This window comes from Mercenaria mercenaria, unplaced genomic scaffold (assembly GCF_021730395.1).
Source record: "Mercenaria mercenaria strain notata unplaced genomic scaffold, MADL_Memer_1 contig_5029, whole genome shotgun sequence".
NCBI classification, from domain to species: Eukaryota; Metazoa; Mollusca; class Bivalvia; order Venerida; family Veneridae; genus Mercenaria; species Mercenaria mercenaria.
Genome location: NW_026463309.1, coordinates 6,992 through 33,368, shown reverse-complemented (window position 1 = coordinate 33,368; position 26,377 = coordinate 6,992). Strand labels below are relative to the sequence as shown.

Here is a 26,377-nt window from a genome sequence, read left to right as displayed (position 1 = left end):
TATAGAGGACCGTTAGATGTCACATGCCAAATACTGAGGCTCTATGCCTTGAGGGTTTGGACAAGAAGATTTTCAAATTTTTCCCTATGTATGTCTATGTAAATTATGTGATCCCCAGTTTCTCCCCCGGAAAATTTTGAATTTGAAGATTTAAAATGGTGCAATCTGGTGTATGTTTATCTATATTTTTTAAAACAAAAAAGACATAAAAACTTAATTCCTCTCAAAATGTATTTGTGACATCACAAAAAAAGTCAGTCATACCCTCACTCCACTCCAAACTGGAGTCATTATATATCGTCAAAAAATCTGTCAAAAACGGTTCAGCATCATACTCTTTATTCACAGCCTCGGCACAATAGTGGATATACCTAGGATACAGTATGGGTCCATGAGCCATATACACTTAAATTTATTACAATGATAAAATGTATTCTGAGAAAAAAAAATGCCCTAAAAGTAATTTTGATTTTTCCCCTGTTACAATGAGGCATTAGAAAGGCAATCATGAGCATTTTGACGTGTACATCTACTGCTTCCAGTTCCGTATCTTTAGTTTCAAAAATATTTCCTGATCAATGATTGACCGTCTTTTGGGCAAGTGAGTAATCTTTCACAAAATTCTTAATTCAAAGCCTAGATGCAAACCGTTTATGCCCAGCAAGCGGGCAACGGCGTACGAAACATTTTTCGCAGTGCATCGTACTAGTTAAAATAACGCTACAGATGGTCAGAACAGGCTGCATGGAAACTAACAAGACTAAAAAAAGACTAAAAAACTAATTAATCAACTAGAGTTGCTTTTGACAAAAGCGCATGTCTCCCACAACTGCCTAATCATCTAAATAGCAAGTCTTTATATACTATTTACTCACTACAAATATTCCCTTGAAGAGTAATAAGGCCAATTTTGGGTAATTCAAGGGCCATAATTCTGGAGTGCCTCGGGCGATTTGGCTAGTTAATGCACCTGGCCAAAGAGTTATGGTGAAGATCAGATGAGAAATGTTGGACTAAGAGCGCGGATAAATCATAAAAATTTCAAGGCTCTATCTTAAAACAAGAGGACCATGATGGTCCTGAATCGCTCACCTGTCCCCACATGACCCAGTTTTGAACTGAGTATGACGTCGTTTTTTCTATTATTTGACATAGTTACCTAGTTTTTGAGCTCATGTAATCCAGTTTCAAACTTGACCTAGATATCATCAAGATGAACATTCAGACTAACTTTCATACAGATCCCATGAAAAATATGGCCTCTAGAGAGGTCACAAGGTTTTTCTATTATTTGACCTAATGACCTAGTTTTGGACGACACGTGACCCAGTTTCAAACTTGATCTAGATATCATCAAGGTAAACATTCTGATTAACTTTCATGAAGATCCATTGAAAAGTATGGCCTCTAGAGAGGTCACAATCTTCTTCTATTTTTAGACCTACTGACCTATTTTTTTAACGCACTTGACCCAGTTTCGAACTTGACCTAGATAGCATCAAGATGGACAATCAAACCAACTTTCATACAGATCCCATGAAAAATATGGCCTCTAGAGAGGTCACAAGTTTTTTTATTATTTGACCTACTGACCTAGTTTTTGATGGCACGTGACCCAGTTTCGAACTTGACCTAGATATCATCAAGGTGAACATTCTGACTAACTTTCATGAAGATCCATTAAGAATGGCCTCTAGAGAGGTCACAAGGTTTTTCTATTTTTAGACCTACTGACCTAGTTTAGGACCGCACTTGACCCAGTTTCGAACTTGACCTAGATATCATCAAGGTGAACATTCTGACTAACTTTCATGAAGATCCATTAAGTATGGCCTCTAGAGAGGTCACAATCTTTTTCTTTTTTTAGACCTACTGACCTAGTTTTTGACCGCACTTGACCCAGTTTCGAACTTGACCTAGATATCATCAAGGTGAGCATTCAGACCAACTTTCATACAGATCCCATGAAAAATATGGCCTCTAGAGAGGTCACAAGGTTTTTTTTATTATTTGACCTACTGATCTAGTTTTTGAATGCACGTGACCCAGTTTCGAACTTGACCAAGATATCATCAAGGTGAACATTCTGACCAACTTTCATGAAGATCCATTGAAAAGTATGGCCTCTAGAGAGGTGATAAAGGTTTTCTATTTTTAGACCTACTTACATAGTTTTGGACCGCACGTAACCCAGTTTCAAACTTGACCTAGATATCACAAAGGTGAACAATCTGACCAACTTTCATAAAGATCCCATGAAAAATGTGACCTCTAGAGTGGTCACAAGCAAAAGTTTATGCACGGACGCACGCACGGACGGACGACGGACGCTGCGCGATCACAAAAGTGACAAGGTGAGCTAAAAAACAAGAAAGTAGGTCAGTAGGTCAAGGTCAAAATCAAGTGACATCATACTAGTTGGGGTCATCAGGTTATTATAATTATTTTAAATAGTCTTGGAAATAGGATCAGATTACTTTTTAAGTATTTTTTCCTATATAACACACATAATAACTAAGTGGCGCCAGGGCGGGGCCTCTTTTAACCTTGGTAGGGCACTACTAGACAATGCATCATACCAATATCAAAAGCCTAGGTTGTTTGGTTTCTGATAAGAAAGTTTTTAAAGAGTTTTCTTATATAAGTCTATATAACATGGAGAAAAGATGAAACTTCACAGGTCACTCAACACGACAAAAACGAATATGTTGCAGGCTCGGTTTGATTGAGCCTGCTCATGGACGGTAGTGGAAATGCATGCTACCGTACACGCCCTCTAGCCCCGGGTTGAGCAGAACTCGACACTTACACATGCTAAAAGTACAAAAAGCAATTTAGAGACATCCGCAGATGTATTCAAACGGCGGTGAACATGGAACCTTCAGTGATACACGTGTTGAGGCGTGTAATTCCATGAAGAGCGGCGTTTGGTCCCCAGATAAAATAATGGGTTTGCCACAAACGAGAAAACAATAGGCAGAACTAAACAAACTGGAAGTTAGGAAGGGGATCTGGGACTCGCAAGGCAGGGCCTCTTTTCACCCCAGGGGTACAATTTGAACAGTTTTGGTTGAGGAGACAATGCTAAAAACCAAATATCAAAGGTCTAAGAGTTGTGGTTTCAGACAAGAAGATTTTTAAACATTTTTCCCTATATGTCTATGTAAAACTTGGGACCCCGGGGCGGGACCATACTTGACCCTAGTAGGATAATTTGAAAAATCTTGGCAGAGGACCACTAGATGATGCTACATACCATATCAAAACCCTAGGCCATGTGGTTTTGTACAAGAAGATCTTTAAATATTTCCCTATAGAAGTCTATATAAACCATGTGACCCCCGGGACGGGACCATATTTGACCCTAGGGGGATAATTTGAACAATTTTGGTAGAGGACCACTAGATGATGCTACACACCAGATATCAAAGCCCTAGGCCTTGTGGGTTTGGACAAGAAGATTAAAGATTTTCCTTTCGGTTGCCATGGCAACCAGAGTTCTGCATGGAATTCAATTCTTTGAACAATTGTGAAAGGGGGCCACCTAAGGATCATTCCTGTGAAGTTTGGTGTAATACTGCCCAGTGGTTCTCAAGAAGAACATTTTTTAGTAAATGTTGACGGACGGACGACGTACGACGCACGCCGGACATTGAGTGGTCACAATAGCTCACCATGAGCCTTTGACTTGGAGTGCGGACAAGAGTAAAAGGCCGGGTTTTTTTTTCAATTCAATGGCCATAATTCCAATGTGCCTGGGCCGATTTGGCTAGTTATCGAACTTGGCCGAGGACTTATGGTCAAACACATTTTGTTCAAGTTTTGTGATGAGAAATGTTCGACTTGGAGCACGGACAAGAGTAAAAGGGCCGATTTTCGATAATTCATGGGTCATAACTCCGAAGTGCCTGGACCGATTTGGCTCATTATCAGTTCGATAAGTTCTGCCCTACTAGAGCGCATTCACATTCATCAAGCCAAAAGGACTCCTATACTATTCAGATCGGATGCACATTCCTGAAGCCAAAAGGACAATATACTACAAAATAATAGTATAGGGGTCGTTTTGGCTCCAGGAATGCGCCTAAAATATGATCGTTTTTCGGTAATTCAATGGCCATAATTCCGAAGTGCCTTGGCCGATTTGGCTAGTTATCGAACATGGCCGAGGACTTATTGGCAAACACATTTTGTTCAAGTTTGGTGAAAATCGGATGAGAAATGTGCGACTTGTGTGCGGACAAGCTTTGTAACAGACCCCCCCCCCCCCCCACACACACACACATACAGGAGTAAATCAATATGTCTTCCACACCACTATGTGGTGGGAGACATAATTCTTATAAGTTACTTACAGGTTTGCTATTTAATTTTAAGCAAAGACAGAGGAAATGTACAAAAAAGTATGCACTGGATCGAATAAACAATGAAAGCGGGAAAACCCACTGATGTCCGCTATTATTGCTAAACTAATCGTCAGTGCTCGTCATGTGGTAAGACTGCTTAACAATAGATGCGCTAAGATCCTGCGCAATTCATTGACTTGGGAAACCAATAACCATATGATGTCAGCATACAAAAATAACATATTTTAACTGTTGGAATACACATGTAATTGTAGCGGTTTGTTTATGTTTTCATTCGACAATTAATTTTAGGTTATTTTTTATATTTTGAAGTTCATTTTTTTGTTCAGTTTGAGAAAAGTAGCCGGCGGTACATCCTTCAGTAGCCGGCGAAATCGCCGGGGTTTGTGGACAGCTCTGGGTCACTGGTCTCTATCGTGTTAACAAGCAAAAAAAAGCAATTTTTGGCCCTTTAAGGGTCCATAACTCTGCAACACATAATGGGATCTGGCCAGTTTTTGAAAGGAGCCAAGATATTAAGCCAATACAAGCTGTGTGCAAGTTTGATTAAAATTAATTGCAAAATGTGGTCTCTTTCATGTTCACAAGAAATCGTGGATGGACGACGGACAAAGGCAATCAAAAAAGCTCACCTTGTCACTATGTGACAGGTGAGCTAAAATATTAGCCTGACTATCGCAAACACAAGGTTTTTCAGTGATCTGACCTAGTGACCTTGTTTTTAACCCCAGATGACGAATATCAAACTTGACCTAGTTTTCTTTTAGGTAATCATTCTGACCAAATTTCATCAAGATCAATTATTGAAAAGTATAGCCTTTATCGCTTACACAAGCTTAATGTTGACAGACAACAGATGATGGTCGACGGACACCGAGCTATCACAATAACTCACCTGAGCATAGGGCAGGTGGGCTAAAAATAGATAAGTTTTGTTTTTGATTCAAGTTTTACAGTGCACCAACATAGTACAAGTCATATGGTGCCAAACAGGACTAAAAACGTTAGTTTCACATCTCATTTACATTAAAATAAAAACATTAGGTATGTTTTTTTGCAAAACAAAGTGTCCAGACCCTATTAGTCACTGCTAACAATTAAACAAGCAAATTCGATGAACTGGAATCCCCCGCCGAAAGGGTCAGAGTTGAGGAACGGCAAAAAAAATATATCCAGCAAAAAATTAAGAATGTTACCAAGAAGCAAATAATTTCATTAGTCAATATCAAATTAAAAGAAAATGAATGGTTTGTTTGGGTGGGGCATGGGGGGGGGGGGTGAGGATACAACAGTTTACATGTTGATTATAAATATTGATAGAAAATGAAAAAAGAAAAAAAAAAAAATTAAAAAAAAAAATGGTGGAGGGGGGGGGGGGGGAGACCAAGGTAAGGTGGTGACCAGGTGTAGGTACACAACATCACATGTTTATAATAAATGTTCATGGAAAAGAATGAAAGAAGTTTAATGAAATTCTTCCAATTGGTTGGTTTGTTATGTACAGATCTGTGGATTTTTAAACAATTAAAGGGCAATAACTATATGGAAAATTGACCAATCGAAAAAAACCTTGAAGGGCATCGTCGCAGTATCTTGGTTCATGTCTGTTTCAAGTTTGATGAAATTCTACCTGCTACTTACTGAGAAATGGCTGCAGACGGACATTTTTAATTAAATCAAGGGCAATAACTCTGACGAAAATTGACCTATAAAAAAAAACTTGACGGGCATCAGCACAGTATCTTGGTTCATGTCTGTTTCAAATTTGATGAAATTCTACCTGTTAGTTACTGAGAAATAGCTGCAGATGGACATTTTTTATTAAATCAAGGGCAATAACTCTGAGGGAAATTGACCAATCAAAAAACAAAACTTGACGGGCATCATCGCAGTATGTTGGTTCATGTTTATTTCAAGTTTCATGAAATTCTACCAAGTAGTTACTGAGAAATGGCTGCGGACGGACGGACGGACGGACGGACTGACGGACGGACAACGCCATTTCAATACCCCCCCTCCCTATTTCATCGGCGGGGGATAACAATGGTAAGACAGTGACTCCAATAATTCTTTTCATACATAGATTGTCAAAGAATCACATGAGGCCAAAATAAACAAATCTATGCGTTTCAATAGGACACTGCTGCCTCCTACTGTGTACAATTGTACACACGTTTTATCTGCTGAATATACAAAATCTTGACCTTTGCGCCTGGGGTCCGAGTCTTGCACAGGACATTTCAATTCGTCTCTTTTAGGAGTCACTTCAGCAAAAAATTACGAATACCAAGAAAGGACTTCTCACCTAATTTTCTTGGTTTTACATCACACTGACACAATTATAGGTTGTTGGTGACTTTTAATTAAGCTTTGATAGTGGTAAAAGACCTCACTTGCTCCTCCGTGCATCACGAGCTGGCACCTGGGTAGAACCACCAACCTTCCATAAGCCAGATGGATGGCTTCCTCACATGAAGAATTCAACGCCCTGAGTTAGGCTCTAACACATCAGTAAGGGGAAAGTGATTTGAAGTCCCCTGGACTTATACCACTTGCCATAGCGGGCCCCAAAGGACTTCTCATGAACTGCTGGATCTTCATCTGGTCTGTAGCATTACTGGAAGTTCCACACCATTGGGTACCTGGTCTCTTTACCCTATGCCCCTTTTAGGGGCTGGTAGAGCTCTAAATAGAAAAACCTTTAATGAACAGCTTGAGGGATCTTCACCAAATTTGTTCAATGGCATCCAATACCCTTATAGAAGCCACCAAAGCTCTAAATAGGAATACCTTTAATGAACAGCTTGAGGGATCTTCACCAAATATGTTCAATGACATTCAATACCCTTACAGAAGCCACTAAAGCTCAATATAGAAAAACCTTTAAACAACTTCTACTCACGAGATACAGGATATGCCTTCATCAAATTTGGCCTGTAGCACCATTTTAAAGTTCTCTACTAATTATGCTAACATGAGGGCACTTGACTCCTTGAAGGAGTCACTAGAGATTAGAATCAAAGCATTGAGAGGACCGATGTGGGCAGCGGCTGACAGCTTCTGGTAATGGGCTTAAGTTTGGTGATTCTTGTTAAATTACTTTTGATTAATAAGCATTTTCAATCTTTTTTTCTACTCTGTGTGGGATAAAGCTCATGTGCTTATTGATAGGTTTGTGAGGTCTAGTAATTCTGGCTCAAAATCTTTTTTTGAATTATAAGCATTTTCCTTTTTTTTAACATATCAATGGGAAAACACTCTGCTTTTACTGACCAAGTTTCATGAAGATAGGGTCAAAAATGTGGCCTCTACAGTAACAAGCTTTCCCTTTGATTTAAGTGGTGACCCAGATTTTGACCACACATGACCCAGCTTCGAATTTTTTGAATAAAGAAGATCAACCCGAATGTGTACCATGTCAAACACCGCTAACTATTAAACACATTTTAATCGACTGTGTGGACTTTGCTACACAACGCAGTACATATTACGACGTTCAATCTTTGAGAGAATTATTTGACAACGTTTCAGTCGGAAATATGTTATCGTTTTTAAAGCAGATAGGAATATATCAAAAGATCTAACACTTCTTATTTTTATTTACATCTTGCAATATTATTATGTGTGCAGCTGATATTTTAACACACACCTACATACATTTTTACATTACTGCTTTTAGATATGCTTTACATTTTTACATGGATGCTTTTAGATATGTTTTACATTATTCATAGTGTTCTTTACATTTTTACATGGATGTTTTTAGGTATGCTTTACATTTTTACATCAATGTTTAGGCTTTACAGTTGGCGTTTGCAATATGACTTCTTCTCGGCGATATATGACCATTTTGTGTCGATTCGCCGTAAAACCCAACTCACTCACTCACTCGAACTTGGCATGAGAATCATCAGACAAACATTCTTGCCAAGTTTCAAGAAGATAGGATCATCAGTATAGTCAATAGTGTGTTAACAATCTTTTTCTTTTATTTGACCAGGTGGCCTAGTCTTTGACTCCGTATGACCAAGGAGTCCCCAAGACAAACATTCTGACCAAGTTTCATGAAGACAGGGTCATAAATGTGGCATCTAGGGTGTTAACAAGTTTTTCCTTTGATTAGACCTGGTGACCTAGTTTTTGACCCTACATGACCCAGTTTCTGACTTTGCCTAGAGATGATAAAGATAAACATACTGTGCAAGTTTGTATCAAATCAAAGCATAAACTAGAGTTGTCAAAGGAGTGACGGATTATACCCCCACAATACGGCCTTGTCACAGAACTAAGCCAACATCAAATTCAAACTTGCTTGACCTTTGACCTACTGACCACAAAAATCAATAGAAACCCGCCCGCTTAGCTCAGTAGGTTGAGCATCGGTCTACGGATAGCGAGTTCGATCCTCGGGCGGGTTGTGTGTTCTCGATGACTATTTTATAAAAGACGTTGTGTCTGAAATCATTAGCCCTCCACCTCTGACTCAAGTGGGGAAGTTAGTTGGCAGTTACTTGCGGAAAACAGGTTTGTACTGGTACAGAATCCAGGAACACTAGTTAGGTTAAGTGACCGCCGTTACATAATTGAAATACTGTTGAAAAACGGCGTTAAACCCAAAACAAACAAAAAACAAAACAAAATCAATAGAGGTCATCTGCTAGTCATGATCAACCTCCCTATGAAATTTCATGATCCTCCGCCAAAGCATTCTCAAGTTATTGTCCGTAAAAAGTTTAAATGACCTTTGACCTTTGGAACTCAAAATCAATATGGGTCATCTGCTTGACATGACTAACCCTTAGATTAAGTTTCCTGATTCTAGTCCCAAGCATTCTCAAGTTATTGTCCGAAAACTGTTTAAATGTTCCGGGTCACTGTGACCTTGACCTGTGACCTATTGACCTCAAAATCATTAGGGGTTATCTGCTAGTCATAACCAACCTCCCTATCAATGTTCATGATCCTAGGTCCAAACATTCTCAAGTTATCATCCGGAAACCGTTTAACTGTTCCAAGTCACTGTGACCTTGACCTTTGACCTACTGACCTCAAAGTAGAACTTTAGAACTTTACCTGTATTTCTTGATGTTACACCCGTGTACCAAATCTATGATCCTAGGCCTAAGCGTTCTTAAGTTATCATCCCTAAACCATTTAACTGTTCCGAGTCACTGTGACACTGACCTTTGACCTATACACTTCATAGTAAAACTTGACCTGCATTTCATAATGTTACACATGTGTACCATAATTAATGACCCTAGGCCCATGCATTCTTAAGTTATCATCCGAAAACCGTTCAACTGTTCAGGGTCACTGTGACCTTGATCTTTGACCTACTGACCCCAAAGTCGAACTTGACCTGTATTTACTGATGTTACACCGGTGTACTAAAAATTATTTAAATTGGTCAAGCCTTTAATGAGTTATCATCCGGAAACCATGCAAAACCAACGGACCAACGGACCGACCGCCAAGCTCACTCATATATACCCCCCAAACTTCGTTTCGTGGGAGTATAATGAAACCTTTTTATGGCTGAAAGTGCCAAAATAGACAATTTTGTCCCATTCTGGGGCAGTAACTCTAGAACCCATGATGGAATCTAGATGGTTTTAAAAAGGATCCGAGATCTTATTGTGATTTAAGATGTAAGTATGGTTAAAATCATATGTAAAATGTCACTTATATTGTGTTCACAAGGTAAAAAAGTTTGGCTCCTTCTGGGGTCAATCAGGGGCCATAACTCCGGAACCTAATATTAAATCTATGACACATTCATTACGGAATCCAAGATATTTTGTTGCTAAAGATATTTTTCAACATTATATCAAACCAAACCGTAAAGGAAGTCTCCGTATTGCTGCAAAAGCCAAAATAGCAAACTTTGGCCCTTTAAGGTGCCATAATTCTGGCACCCATGATTGGATCTGGCCAGTTTTCAAAAGGAACAAAGATATTATGCCAAAACAAGTTGTATTTGATTACAATTGATTGCAAAATGTGGTCTATATCGTGTTCACAAGAAATTGTAAAGGAAGGACTTGTGGATCATATTCGTCATCTTAAGGTTCATCAGGGAATGTGCTGCAATGTCAATGGTGATGCTATGGATATCAGGATTGGAAGGTAATATACCACAACATCTAAAAGCTGACTGGATGTTTAAAAGTGCAGAGTCCAGCAGCTGTATATCTTATTTGCTATGTGGCCCATCTTGAGCAGTTTTTAAATCCTACCAGGACTGAACTGTTTTGATATTTGTCTTCTGGCCTGTTTCGTCGGGCCCTTAAGGGTGTTTCTCTTGTTGCTCTGTCTTCTGAAAAGGCATTGAGTACATACGTTTTTGGTTCTTAAGGTTTGCTTTTTATATATTTATACACGAGCATTTTTTTGTTTTACATGCCATGCCTTTTTGTTTCCATTACGTGTGTTAGAGATTCACCTGGAGGGGATTACTTTTATTTACACTGTCCCATGTCTTTGGAACATGGTGGGGGTAAGAGTGAGGTTGGGTGCGCAACATAAACCGGTTTAAGCTCCCCAGTGGTGTTTTTGCCACTGACCGTTCCAAGGCGGTGCTCCACTGTGTTCCTTTGTTTGTTCGTTTTGTCCTTGTGTGTTGACTTCGTGTGCGCGCGTGTGTGTATGCTTAGTGTTCGTCTTGTCCTTATGTGTTGGCTTTGAGTGTGTGTGTGTGTGTGTGTTGTTCGTTTTGTCCTGATGTGTAAGCTTTGAGTGTGTGTGTGGTGCACGCGTTTGCGTGCTGGGGGGTTCGTTTTGAGGAGGCTGCGCTTTTGGTGCGTGGCACTCCCTGTTTGATATTTTTCTTTGTTTTTGTACTGTGTGACCTACTAACCTGCGGGACTTACTCATATGATGATGGCATGCTACATTCCCACCAACGTCATATGGACCAAACATACAACCTCCATGAACTAAAACAAGTGTGAGCAATGTGGTGGAAGAACAAACAAAGCAACAAGCTGTTCTCACAACAACTCTACTAATCGTAGTGATACATACCTCTTTTGACCATCAAATGTCGTTCTGTCACTGCTGCAAGCTTGTAAAAGTGACTCTTAATTAAAACAAAATTGACACTGTCAAAAATGTCAGCAAGAGCTCTGCCAAGCAGAGTAATATACGCCCGAAGGGTTACATCAGAGGACGGGATCAAAATTTAAAGAACTTGATCGTTGAAGCCCAAAAGACAGGAACAACAATGGGAAGAAATTCCAAAAAAAAGTCCACAAAAAATACTTACCAGGTACAGGTATGTCAAAATACACGTAAAATACACCCATGTTGTACCACATAAAAGTAGTCTCGGCTTGGGTGCGCACCATAAACCGGTTTAAGCTCCCCATTGGTGTTTTTGCCACTGACCGTTCCAAGGCGGTGCCCCACTGTGTTCCTTTGTTTGTTCGTTTTGTCCTAATGTGTTGGCTTTGTGTGTGTGTGTGTGTGTGTGTGTGTGTGTGTGGTGCACGCGTATGCTTGCTGTGGGTTTCGTTTTGAGGAGGCTGCGTTTTTGGTGCGTGGCATTCCTTGTTTGATATATGCCTTTGTTTTTTTTTACAATCAAAGCCTTGAAATGTCTGATGGTTGCGGAATTTTTGGTAGATTTATTTTCTGTTTAAATGCCAGTCGATGAATATACATGAATGAGAAACAAATACAAATTTAATGTGCATCATATCTAAGATGAACTCTGCCTGACCCAGCTTGTGATGTAACTATGGGCTGGAATACCTTATCATTGATAGATCTTATATAATCTAAATGGTCAGCGTGAGTGGATACAGGTTGAATAAGAACTGCTTGTTAATTGATAATTCATCTGCACTGATCATGAATGGGACTATTTTGTGAAGCACATAAACATCCTATGGATGTGATTCGGAATAAAATAAAGATGCTATGATTGTCAGAAATACACTTTAACTTTGGTAGAGGGATAAACCCGCCACCAAAAAAGGGATCTGCCAAATAAAAACAAGAACAACATACACAAAGCAAACTCATATAAGACTTCTGACCTTGACCTTGAAGCGAGTCATCCGAAACATGAGCTCTGCACGTCGTCTCGGTGTGGTGAAAATTTGTGTCAAGTTTCTTTGAAATCCTACAAGCAGTTCAAGTGTTACAGAGCGAACACGAAACAAACTGATATGACCTTTGACCCCTAAGTGTGACCTTGACCTTGAAGCGAGACATACAAAACATCTGCTCTGCATGTCATTTCTGTGTGGTGAACATTTGTGTCAAGTTGCTTTGAAATCCTTTAAGGGGTTCAAGAGTTACAGAGCGGGCACGAAATTGCTAACATGCAAACAGACGGACGGACGGACGCACTCACAGTGTGATACTTAAGTGACTTTACAATGTTAAATTTTAGCCACATAAATCCAATATTAATCCCATAAACCCACTTTTGGACACTTTTTAAGTGACTATCCAAACCATAACCTGCTTGACACAAAAGTACTAGTTAATTAGCACAGACAAACGGTCACCAGGGGGTATAAAAATATACTATGGCATGATATACTGAATTGAAAACCTTTACCGTACTTTTTCTATTTGTATTAGGGATGGGAACGAATATTCGAATATTCGGAAATCGGTCGAATATTCGAATATGAAAATCAAATTCGAATATTCGTAAATTTTTGTATTTTTTTTTTTCAAAATAAGTATCATTGATTTTGGGCAATATGAGCATGCTAATTCTACAGAATAAAACCATGTCATGTTTGTTTATCGAGTATCAAAAGGTGTCCAATTAACAAGAAAATAGCAATGCATAATTGGCAGGGGCAATCGTTACGGATTAACAGTTTGCAACAGGCGTCAATGTGTCAGATGAATGTCAAAAGATGTCCAATTAACAAGAAAACTGCAATGCATAATTACCTGGGGTCATCGCTAAGGATTAACAGTTTGTATTAGGCGTAAATGCGATATCTTTTTATCTTTTGTTCATTTTTATTGGCGCCTGTTTTATGTAATTGTAGATTTTTTTTCGAAAACAATACCAAACTTGTAGATATTGCCGATCTTTTCACAATATTTTGTACGACGTTTCAAACCATCCGCAGAATCGGTTTTCATTCGCAATCGGCCGTATTCGAATTAAATTTTGAAGTACTTTATAAGAAGATCAAGAAATAACATATGATTGATGCATACGTTCATGTTGAAGGAGGTTTATGTCTGCCTTACTTGCTTTTTACAAGCCGATTGAAAATTTTCAAAATGGCGGCGGTAATACAACAGCGCGTCACGTGTTTAAATGGGACGACCTGCTATTTTTAGATAAAATTGCGACGGTCTAAATTATAATCGTTTTGATTTTTTGTATCATTTTGAAGCTAAAACACTGAATTAGTTAAATATATTCATGGTTATACTGACAGAATCGTGAAATAAAACGCTAGGATCGGCGGGTTTAGCTAGGTAGGATCGGGTTACCCGAAACAAATATTTTTTGGCCTTATTACTTACGATGATCCACGCTTTAAACAAATGAATACGTTGTGTATATGCCAATCACTTAATAAGAATTTAAAGCTTCCATTAAAACAAACCGAATATTCGAATATATTCGAATATGGCAAACCGAATATTCGAATATTGATTTCAGTATTCGTTCCCATCCCTAATTTGTATACATGTGCTATTGCATTTTTGTTGCATTGCTAATTCTGTACCTAAAATAATATGTATGCAATGGAACAAGAGATCACAGAGTGATCTTGGCGCCCACCATTGAGCCATTTTTGAATCTTCCAAATTTCGAGACTATCTCAAAATCAAAGTTCATTTCAGTACACAACAAGAGCTGTCACTAATGGTGACAAATGCCCCCGCAGCACCTTGACCTTTGACCTGGTGACCCCAAAGTCAGTAGGGGTGGTGTACTCAATAAGTACTATCAGCATGTGAAGTTTGAAGGTCCTGGGTGAAGTGGTTCGCATGTAAAGTGCCTTCATGCAAAAAGATAACGTTGGCCCCTGTGACCTTGACCTTTGACCTGGTGACCCCAAAGTCAGTAGGGTTGGTGGAATCATAAAGTACTATCAGCATGTAAAGTTTGAAGGTCCTTGGTGAAGTGGTTCGCGAGTAAAGTGCCTTCATGCAAAAAGTTAATGTTGGCCCCTGTGACCTTGACCTTTGACCTGGTGAACCCAAAGTCAGTAGGAGTGGTGTACTCAAAAGTTTGAAGGTCCTGGGTGCAGTGGTTCACGAGTAAAGTGCCTTCATGCAAAAAGTTAACGTTGGCCCCTGTGACCTTGACCTCTGACCTGGTGATCCCAAAGTCAGTAGGGGTGGTGTACTCAATAAGTACTATCACCACGTGAAGTTTGAAGGTCCTGGGTGCAGTGGTTCGCGAGTAAAGTGTCTTCATGCAAAAAAGTTAACGTTGGCCCCTGTGACCTTGACCTTTGACCTGGTGACCCCAAAGTCAGTAGGAGTAATGTACTTAACAAGTACTGTCAGCATGTGAAGTTTGAAGGTCCTGGGTGCAGTGGTTCGCGAGTAAAGTGCCTTCGTGCAAAAAGTTAACGTTGGCCCCTGTGACCTTGACCTTTGACCTGGTGACCCCAAATAGTGTACTCAGTCAGTACTATCAGCATGTGAAGTTTGAAGGTCCTGGGTGCAGTGGTTCACGAGTAAAGTGCCTTCATGCAAAAAAGTTAACGTTGTGACTAACGAACAAACGAACTAACTAACTAACGAACGAACGGACGGACAGTTGAAAAGTAATATGCCTCCCTTCGGGGGCATAAAAATATGCATGTGGTCAAAAACTGTGGGCTGTAGCTTACAAATGTGAAATTAGGTCACTAAGTCAAAATCAAGGTCAAACTAGACATTGCACACCAGAGTAATATGAGCTACATGTCAAACTCATGATTTTTAGAAATTTTTTGTAAGTTTTTCCGATGTACAATCAAGCAACCCCTGGGCGGGGCCAATTTTATCCCGAGGGTCATGATTTGATCTAGGCCTTCTGGTTTATTTTTAGCAAATTTATGAAGATTTCCCTATGTACAATCAAGTAACCCCTGGGGCTGGGTCAATTTGACCCTGGGGGGGGTCAAGATTTGAACAACTTTTGTAGAGGTCCACTAGGCAATACTACATGTCAAATATCTAAGCTCTATGCCTTTAGGTTGATTTTTAGATCTATGCCTTCTACTTTTCTCAAGAAAATTTTGAAGATTTTTCTATGTATAATCAAGTATCATGGGGCGGGGTCAATTTGACCCTGGGGGTCATGATTTGAATAAATATTGTAGAGGTCTACTAGGCAATGTCACATGTCAAATATCTAAGATGTAGGCCTTCTGGTTTATTTTTAGATAAATTTTGAAGATTTTTCTATGTAAAATCAAGTGACCCCTGGGGCAGGGTCAATTTTGACCCCGGGGGTTATGATTTGAACAAATTTTGTAGAGGTCCACTAGGCAATGCTACATGTGAAATATCTAAGCTCTAGAACTTCTGGTTTATTTTAAGAAAACATTTTGAAGATTTTTCTATGTAAAATAAAGTGACCACTGGGGCGGGGTCATGATATGAAAATTTTTTGTAGAGGTCCACTAGGCAATGTTACATGTCAAATATCTAAGCTCTAGGCCTTTAGGTTGATTTTTAGAAAATTTTGAAGATTCAAATATCTAAGATCTAGGCCTTCTGGTTTATTTTGATAGAAAAATATTGAAGATTTTCCTATGTAAAATCAAGTGACCCCTGGGGCGGGGTCAATTTTGACCCCAGGGGTCATGATTTGAACAAATTTTGTAGAGGTCCACTAGGCAATGCTACACGTGAAATATCTAAGCTCTAGGCCTTCATGTTTATTTTTAGAAATTTTTGGAAGATTTTCCTATGTAAAATCAAGTGACCCCTAGGGCGGGGTCAATTTTGACCCTAGGGGTCATGATTTCAATAAATTTTGTAGAGGTCCACTAGGCGATGCTACATGTCAAATATCTAAGCTCTAGGCCTTCTGGTTTATTTTTAGAAATTTTTTGAAGATTTCCCTATGTAAAATCAAGTGACCCCTGGGGCGAGGTCAATTTTGACCCCGGGGTAATGATTTGAACAACTTTAGTAGAGGTCCATTAGGCAATGCTACATGTCAAATATCTAAGCTATAGGGCTTCTGGTTTTTGAGAAGAAGATTTTTTAAGATTTTCCTATGTAAAATCAAGTGACCCCTGGGACGGGGTCAATTTTGACCCCTGGGTCATGATTTGAACAAACGTGGTAGAGGTCCACTAGGCAATGCTTCACACCAAATATCTAAGCTCTAGGGCTTCTGGTTTTTGAGAAGAAGATTTTTAATTTTTTTCCTTTCGGTTGCCATGGCAACCAGAATTCTGCATGGAATTCAATTCTTTGAACAATTCTTCTTAAAGAAGACCATCCAAGGAACACCCCTGGTTTCATCAAAATTGGCCTGTTGGTTTAGGAGATGTTGTTTAAAGGAAAGTGTGGACGGACGACAGACGTTCAACGGACGGACGGACGGACGGAAGCCGGACGGTGAGCGATCACAATACCTCACCCTGAGCACAAAGTGCTCAGATGTGCTAAAAAGCGCATGTCTCCCCATTTGCAAAGTCCTATAGGCAAGAAGTCAATAGGGGTCAGGAGCGAAAGTCAAAGAGACACTGATGGTTGCCTGCAATAGGGATAATCTACTTGGCATGAATAGGGATAATCTACTTGGCATGTCCAGTCATTCCGCTAAGTTTCAACACTCTTGGCCTAGTGGTTCTCAAGTCACTGTTCAGGCTCCTGTGACCTTGAACTTTGATCAAGTGACCCCCCCAAAAAAATAGGGGTCATCTACTCTGCATGTCCAATCATCCAATTAAGTTTCAACATTCTAGGTCAAGTGGTTCTCGAGTTATTTTCCGGAAATGATTTCATATGACCAGGCCCCTGAGACCTTGACCTTTAATAGACTGACCCAAAAATCAATAGGGGTCATCTACTCTGCATGTTCAATAATCCTATGAAGTTTCAACATTCTAGGTCAAGTGGTTCTCGAGTTATTTTCTGGAAATGATTTTATATGACCAAGCCCCTGTGACTTTGACCTTTAACGGAGTGACCCCAAAAAACAATATGGGTCATCTACACTACATGACCAATCATCCTATGAAGTTTCGACATTCTGGGTCAAGTGGTTCTCAAGTTATTGACTGGAAATTGTTTTCCATGTTCAAGCTCCTGTGACCTTGACCTTTAACCGAGTCACGCAACAATCGATAGGGACCATCTACTTTGCATGTTCAATAATGCTATGAAGTTTCAACATTCTAGGTCAAGTGGCTCTCGAGTTATTTTCCGGAAATGATTTTATATGACTAGGCCCCATGTGACCTTGACCTTTGACGGAGTGATCCAAAAAACAGTAGGGGTCATCTTCACTACATGACCAATAATCCTATAAGTTTCAACATTCTGAGTCAAGTGGTTCTCAAGTTACTGCTCGGAAATTGTTTTCCATGTTCAAGCTCCTGTGACCTTGACCTTTAACTGCGTGACCCCAGAATCGATAGGGGTCGTCTACTCTGCATGATCAATCATCCTATGAAGTTTCAACATTCTGGGTCAAGTGGTTCTCAAGTTACTGACCGGAAATGGTTTTCAATCTTCAGGCCCCTGTGACCTTGACCTTTAACAGAGTGCCTCAAAAATCGATAGGGGTCATCTATTGTGCATGACCAATCATCCTATTAAGTTTCAACATTCTGGGTCAAGTGGCACTCGAGTTATTGATCGGAAATGGTTTTCAATGTTCAGTCCCCTGTGACCTTGACCTTTGACGGAGTGATCCCAAAAACAATAAGTGTCATATACACTGTATGGCCAATCATCATATGCAGTTTCATCATTCTGGGTCAAGTGGTTCTCTAGTTATTGATCGGAAATGGTTTTCAATGTTCAGGCCCCTGTGACCTTGACCTTTGACGGAGTGACCCCAAAAACAATAGGGGTCGTCTACTCCAGCAGCCCTACAACCCTATGAAATTTGAAGGTTCTAGATCAAATGGCTATCCAGTTATTGACCGGAATTGAAGTGTGACGTACGAACGGCCGGCCGGCCGGAAGGACGAACGGACAGGGCAAAAACAATATAGGGGGGAGACATAAGTTCATTTCGGAACAAAAAAACTATGCATGTGGTCCAAATTTGAAGCCTGTACCTTTAAAAATCTGGAAGTAGATCACTAGGTCAATGTCAAGGTCAAAGTTTGTATCGGTACACAAACTTATGCATGTGGTCCAAATTTGAAGGCTGTAGCTACAGAAATGTGAAAGTAGGTCACAAGGTCAAGATCAAGGTCAACTCATGTCAATGTTCATCTTGCCACTCAAAACTATACATGTCGTCAAAACTTGAATATTGTAGGTTATGGACATGAAGATTTTAAAAGTTTTTCCCTATATAAGACTATGTGATCCATGTGACCCCTGGGGCTGGGCCATAATATTTAAAGCTCTAGGCTTTGTGGTTTGGACAAGAGGTTTTTCAAAAATTTTCCTTATATATGTCTATGTAAACCATGTGACCCCAAGGGCGGGGTCATATTTGACCCTAGGGGAATAATTTGAATAATCTTAATAGAGGACCACTAGATGATGTCACATACAAAATATCAAAGGCCTAGGCCCTGTAGTTTTGGACAAGAAATGTTTCAAAGTTTTTCTCTATATAAATCTATGTGAAATATAACAAGAGGGTCATGATGACCCTAGATCGATCACCTGAGTAATATGAGTTACATGTTTCAAATGTCAAACTGATAATAAAATATTAAGAAAGTCAGTAGGTCACATTCATTTCAATGAAATTCAGTTTTACGATTTGTGTGCAAAACTGTGTATGTCATCAAACTTTCAAGGCTGTATCTTAAACAAGAGGGCCATGAAGGTCCCGTATCGCTCACCTGACCTATTGACCTCAAGATCATCAAGTCTAACATTCTGACCAAGTTTCAATAAGATATGGTCATAAATGTGGCCTCTGAAGTGTTACATAGCTTTTCTTTCGATATGACCCAGTGACCTAGTTTTTGACCAGACATGGCCAAGATACGAACCTGACCTAAAGATCACCAAGATTAACATTCTGACTAAGTTTTGTGAAGATACAGTCATAAATGTGGCCTCTAGAGTGTTAACAAACTTTTCGTTTGATTTGACCTAGTGACCTAGTTTTTGACCACACCTGACCCAGACTTGAATATGACTTAAAGATCATCAAGATTATCATTCTGGCCTAATTTCATTAAGATATGGTCACAAATATGGCCTCTACAGTGATAAATAGTTTTTCCTTGGAATTGACCTGGTGACCTAGTTGTTGATCCTACATGACCCAGATTCAAACTGGATCTTGAGAACATCAAGATTGACAATCTGACCAGGCTTCATAAAGATACAGTCATAAATATGGCCTCTACAGAGTTAAAAAGCTTTTCCTTTGATTTGACCCGTTGACCTATTTTTTGACCCAAGATGACCCAATATCGAACACGTCCAAGATTTTATTGAGGGTAACATTCTGACAAAGTTTCATTAAGATTGTGTCAAAATTGTGACCTCTAGAGTGTTAACAAGCTTTTCCTTTGATTTTACCTGGTGACCTAGTTCTTGACCCCAGATGACCCAATATAAAACTTGTCCAATATTTTATTGAGGGTAACATTCTGACCAAGTTTCATTAAGTTTCGGCCAAAATTGTGACCTCTAGAGTGTTTACAGTCAAACTGTTGACGACGGACGGACGACAGACACAGGGCGATCACTTAAGCTCACATTTGAGCACTTCGTGCTCAATTAGCTTAAAACAAGAAAGCAGGTCAGTAGGTCAAGGTCACAGTCAAGTGACATCATCAGTTAATTATAATTAAATAGTCTTGGAAATAGGATCAGATGATTTTTAACTATTTTTCCTATATAACTCACATAATAACTAAGTGACCCCAGGGCGGGACCTCTTTTAACCCCAGGTGCATAATTTGAACAATTTTGGTGGAGGACTACTAGACAATGCATCATACCAAATATCAAAAGCCTAGGTCGTATGGTTTCTGACAAGATTTTTAAAGCTTTTTCCTATACAAGTCTATATAAAACTTGGGACCCCAAGGGCAGGGCCTCTTTTCACCTAAGGGGTAAAATTGGAATAATTCTGGTAGAGGACCAAAGACAATGCTACAAACCAAATATCAAAGGTCTAAGTAATGTGGTTTCAGACAAGAGGATTTTTAAACTTTTTTTCCTATATAAGTCTATGTAAAACTTGTGACCCCCGGGGCGGGGCCATATTTGACCCTAGGGGGATAATTTGAACAATCTTGGTAGAGGACCACCAGATGATGCTACATACCAAATATCAAAGCCCTAGGCCATGTGGTTTTGTACAAGAAGAATTTCAAAGTTTTCCCTATATAAGTCTTTATAAACCATGTGACCCCCGAGGCGTGGCCATATTTGACCCTAGGGGGATAATTTGAACAATCTTGGTAGAGGACCACCAGATGATGCTACATCCCAAATAGCAAAGCCCTAGGCCATGTGGTTTTGTAAAAGAAGATTTTCAAAACGTTTTCTACATAAGCCTATATAAAACTTGGGACCCCCAGGGCAGGACCTCTTTTCACCTAAGGGGTACAATTTGAACAATTTTGGTAGAGGACCATAAGGCAATGCTACAAACCGAATATCAAAGATTTAAGTGTTTTGGTTTCAGACAAGAAGATTTTTTAACTTTTTTTCCTATACAAGTCTATGTAAAACTTGTGAACCCCGGGGCGGGGCCATACTTGACCCCAGGGGAATAATCTGAACAATCTTAGTAGGCCCGTGCAAAAATATTTTCCTGTTTTCAGGAAATCCCAGGATTATCCTGGAATATCCTGAGATTCTTTTAGCAAGGCTGCATTAAAGTCTTGAAGTTTCAACAGGACTTTTGATAGAAATTGTCCTGTTCACAGGAAAAAGACAGGACTTTTGACTGAAACTGTCCTGTTCACAGGAAAAAGACAGGACTTTTTCTAAAAGATACAGATTGAAAGATGGTTATTAATTTGAAACATGATCTTATAATGGTCTAGTAAGTTAATTACATCCTGGTGTTGAAGACCCATGTTTTGTATCATTAAGCACTTGTGCTGTGATGTTGTTGGAGTAACAGGAATATATTCTATATTTGTGGTAAGTTAGCAAATTATTTCTGTATTAAACTTTTAGAAATAATACTAAATATATATCTTCATTTAATGATTTTACAAAACAATACCAGTAAGTTATTTAGAAAAATATTTATCTTTAAAATCAATCAGAGCGTTAAATATGTTAGTACTGTTTAGATTATCTGTACATGTTTTATCAAAGGCAGTTTCACTCTTAAAAGTAAACAGATCATAGAATGATAAGAGCTTTTTGCTCAATATGAAGCTCATAATTTGATGTTTCTAGACTAACTGACTAAATATTACACCTAGTGTTTTTGCCATGTATGCACATATTTGAACTGATAAATTGATACTTCTGCTATGATAGGTTGTATGTTTCAATGTACATGATGTATACTTTTTAACTAGAAAATATTTTTTAATATTTGGAAATGATAATCCTTAATTATTATTCTTACTGTAAATACAATTGAAATTTAACATTCATTCAATTTGTTAACTGTATTTCCCACCAAAGAGAATTTCAAATCATGTTTACAAGGTATTCAATTACATGTCCTGGAAACTTTCCTGAAGACAGGACAAGTGTCCTGAGATATCCTGACTTCAAGAATTCTCAAGACATTTCTGGGATCTCCTGAGAACAGGACAATATATACTTTTATTTCCTGACATCAGGAAATCCCAGGACATTCCTGGGATTTTCAGGATAGCAGGACAGCATAGGTTTCTTGGTGTTCTGGTGTCTTGTTGTTTTTTTTTTCCCTTTTCACAGGAAAATCCTGGGATTGTCCCATTCCCATTTAACGGCGTGAAAAGTCCCTGGACAATCCCAGGAATTCATGAGATACTTTCAGGACATAATCCTAGGATAGTCCTGGGCCTTCCTGGGATAATCCTAGGATTTCCTGTTCTTTTTTCGCACGGGGAGGACCACTAGATGATGCTATATACCAAATATCAAAGCCCTAGGCCATGTGGGTTTGTACAAGAAGATTTCCAAAGCTTTCCTTATAAAAGTGTTTATAAACCATGTGACCACCAGGGCGGGGCCATATTTAACCCTAGGGGGATAATTTGAACAATCTTGGTAGAGGACCACCAGATGATGCTACATACCAAATATCAAAGCCCTAGGTCATGTGGTTTTGTACAAGAAGATTTTCAAAGTTTTCCCTATATAAGTCTATTTAAACCATGTGACCCCCGGGGCATGGGCCATATTTCACCCTAGGGGGATAATTTGAACAATTTTGGTAGAGGATCACTAGCTGATGCTACACACCAGATATCAAAGCCCTAGGCCCTGTGATTTTGGACAAGAAGATTTTAAAAGTTTTTCCTTTCGGTTGCCATGGCAACCAGAGTTCTGCATGGAATTCAATTCTTTGAATAATTTTGAAAGGGGGCCACCCAAGGATCATTCCTGTGAAGTTTGGTGAAATTCTGCCCAGTGGTTTTTAAGATTTTTTAAGGAAATGTTGACAGACGGACGACGGACGACGCACGCCGGACATTGAGCAGTCACAAAAGCTCACCATGAGCTAAAAATAGACAAAGGGCCATAACTCACTCAACAAGAGCGCCACCAAGCGGGGCAATATACGCCCGAAGGCTTACATCATAGGATGAGAGCAAGATTTTAAGAACTTGACTGTTGTAGCCCCAAAGGACTGGAACAACAAAAGGAAAACTTCAAAAAACGAATCTAAGTCCACAAAAAAAAATTCAAAATCTACAAAAAAATCCTTTACAGGTACAGGTATGTAAAAAGACACCTTAAAATTGGAGGTACCATCCATGTTGTACCACAGAAAAGTGGTCTCGGTTTTTCCCTACGGCCAATAATAAGAAAGTTTCAAAATAAGCTATTTATAGTAACATAAAAGGGAAGTAATTAAAAAAAAGTTATTGTAAGTACAAAAAAGAGATCTGCCAAATAAAAACAAGAGCACTGCAATGCAGAGCAATATACACAAAGCAAAGTCATATATGACCTTTGACCCTTAAGTGTGACCTTGACCTTGAAGCGAGTCATCCGGAACATGCGCTCTGCACATCGTTACAATGTGGTGAACATTTCTGCCAAGTTTCTTTGAAATCCTTCCAGCAGTTCCAGAGTTACAGAGCGGATACGAAACAAACTGACATGACTTTTGACCCCTAAGTGTGACCTTGACCTTGAAGCAAGTCATCCCGAACATGTGCTCTGCACGTCGTCTTGGTGTGGTGAACAGTTGTGTCAAGTTTCTTTGAAATCCTTCAAGGGGTTCAAGAGTTACAGAGCGGACGCGAAACAAAGTGATATGACCTTTGACTCCTAAGTGTGACCTTGACCTTGAAGCGAGACATCCAAAACATGCGCTCTGCACATCGCCTCGGTGTGGTGAACATTTGTGTAAAGTTTCCTTGAAATCCTTCAAGGGGTTCAAGAGTTACAGAGCGGAAACGAAATTGCTAACGGATAGACGGACAGACGGACGGACAGACGGACACCAGCATCATAACATAATACGTCCCTTCGGGCGTATAAAAATTGTTGAACCAGTCTGATTTTCAGGGGAATACAGGTACGGTACCAATACATCATCTGCCAAAGTTTGGCCAAAATCTCCCCAGAAGTTTGAGGAGATGCGATAACGAGACGGACAGACAGACAGACCACTGACGCAGAGTGATCTGAAAAGCTCTCTTCTTTGAAGTGGGATGGAGGGGGAGATAAATATTTTACTACTTATTTGATATAGTTCTTTGTGGACTGAAAGACAAACTTTTTAAATTTTTACCTATCTCTCAGATCATTCTTTTCTTTTTCCATCTCTGTTAGTTTTTGATTCAGCAATCTTCTTTCACTTTCCATTGCTTCTTTCAGACTTTCGGTGTTACGTGTTGCTTTTTCTTTTTCTTGTTGAAGGCATAATGCTAACTTCGAAACTTGTGCCGATAGGGTACTGTTTTCCCCTTGTAAGCTGTTCTTCTCTTGTTCAAGTTTATCTATGTTCTTCTTCATGCCACGTATCTGCTCTGCATTTGCTGTATCAGCTTTCTTTTTATCTTTTTGCAAAGTATCAAGCTCTTGAAAAAACTGATTAAAATTCCTTTCATTGTTGTCTGCTCTTTCATTTGCATCCTTTAAGTCCTTCTCCGCTTTTTTAATTTTTTCTAATACCTGTTTTGTTTCACTCTCGGCTTTTTGAATTCCTGCTAATAACTGATTTCTTTTTTCGTCTATTTCAGTGTACCTAAAATGTACAAGCAAATTAATATTACTATAATAACACAAAAATTTTGTTCTGTCAGATAACAAGAGTGCTAAAAATGCCCTATTTTACCCAAATGACCAAGAATTCAACCCAGTATAATTTGACCTGACCGGTAAGACAAATATGCTGACCAGGTTTCATGTAGATCAGAAAATTAATGTGGTATCTGCTTTCTTATTATTACGAACACAGTGAACTATTTAATAATATTAGATGACCAAGTTTCCTATTTATTTATTTATTTATTTATTTTGTTGGGTTTAATGTTGCACAGACACAATTATAGGTCATATGGCGAATTTCCTGCTTTTATGGTGGAAGAAGACCCCCAGGTGCCCCTCCGTGCATTAATTCATCACGAACGGAAACCTGGGCAGAACCACCGGCCTTCCGTAAACCAAAATTGTGTTCTGTCAGATTAAAAGAGTGCTAACGGATAGCTCAGTGGTTTGCACACTGGCCTTCCAATCCTGAGGTCGTGGGTTCAATCCCCAGCAGCTACTCGGGAATTTTCAAAAACTCTTTTCAGTGTTTCCAACCCAACTAGAGGTGTACTGGTTAGGAACCCAGGCAATCCTAGCGTGTATCAGTGCTATACACTGGGCACGTTAAAGAACGAGGCTGTCTATTCGCAACGAGCTAGACTAAGTTAGCCGGACAAGCCTGTATCTGATTTCTGATCTCTCTGTCTTGGGGGCTTTGTCTCACATTATCCCTCTGGTCAGATCGCTCTGTGTCTGTACTAGTAGAGAATGAATTATGCGCCCTGTGTGCTGCATTTGAACTATGTAAAGTGCATTTGAACATGAAATTGATCATGAAAAGGGCGCTATATAAATCTGGTATAATACTACTACTACTACTAATAATAATAATATATTATATACTTTTTGAGCTAGGCGTGTCACAAGGTGAAAATATGCATTTTTGGCTATTTCAGGGACTCTTGAAATAGGGTGCAGACCAAGTCCCTATACATCGCTCACCAGTGTTGATCTGGCCTACTGACCAAGTTTTTGACCCCACATAACCCAGATTGAAACTTGACCTAGAAATCATCAAGCCAAACTTTCTGATTAAGTTTCATAAATATTGGGTCACAACTGTGGCCTCTAGACTGTTAACAATCTTTTCCATTGTTCTGACCTACAAACCTAGTTTTTGACCCAACATGACCCAGATTCGAAATTAACCTAGTGATCATCAATACTAACATACTGATCAGGTTTCATAAAGATTGGATGACAAATGTGGTCTCTAGAGTGTTCACAAGCTATTTCTTTGATCTGATGTACTGACCTAGTTTTTGACCCCATATGACCCTGTTTCAAATTTGACCTAGAGATCATCAAGACTAACGTTCTGACAAAGTTACGTAAAGATTAGGACAAAAATATGGTATAGAGTGTTCACAAGTCTTTCCATTGATCTTACCTACTGACCTAGTTTTTGACCCCACATGACCCAGTTTCAACCTTGACCTAGAAATTATCAAGACAAACATTCTGACAAAGGT

The 26,377-nt window shown here is 39.3% G+C and overlaps 1 protein-coding gene across 1 annotated transcript in view; it reads right to left on the bottom strand.

Annotated features, from left to right (window-relative positions):
* LOC128554417 (uncharacterized) overlaps positions 1-25,050 on the bottom strand; it is a 39,184-nt gene extending 14,134 nt beyond the window's left edge. The window contains exon 1 of the mRNA XM_053535700.1: positions 24,385-25,050. Within this exon, the coding sequence (XP_053391675.1) occupies positions 24,385-24,608 (224 nt within the window). The 5' untranslated portion in view covers positions 24,609-25,050. The remainder of the gene's footprint in view (positions 1-24,384) is intronic.
* Between the last annotated feature and the right edge of the window lie 1,327 nt (positions 25,051-26,377).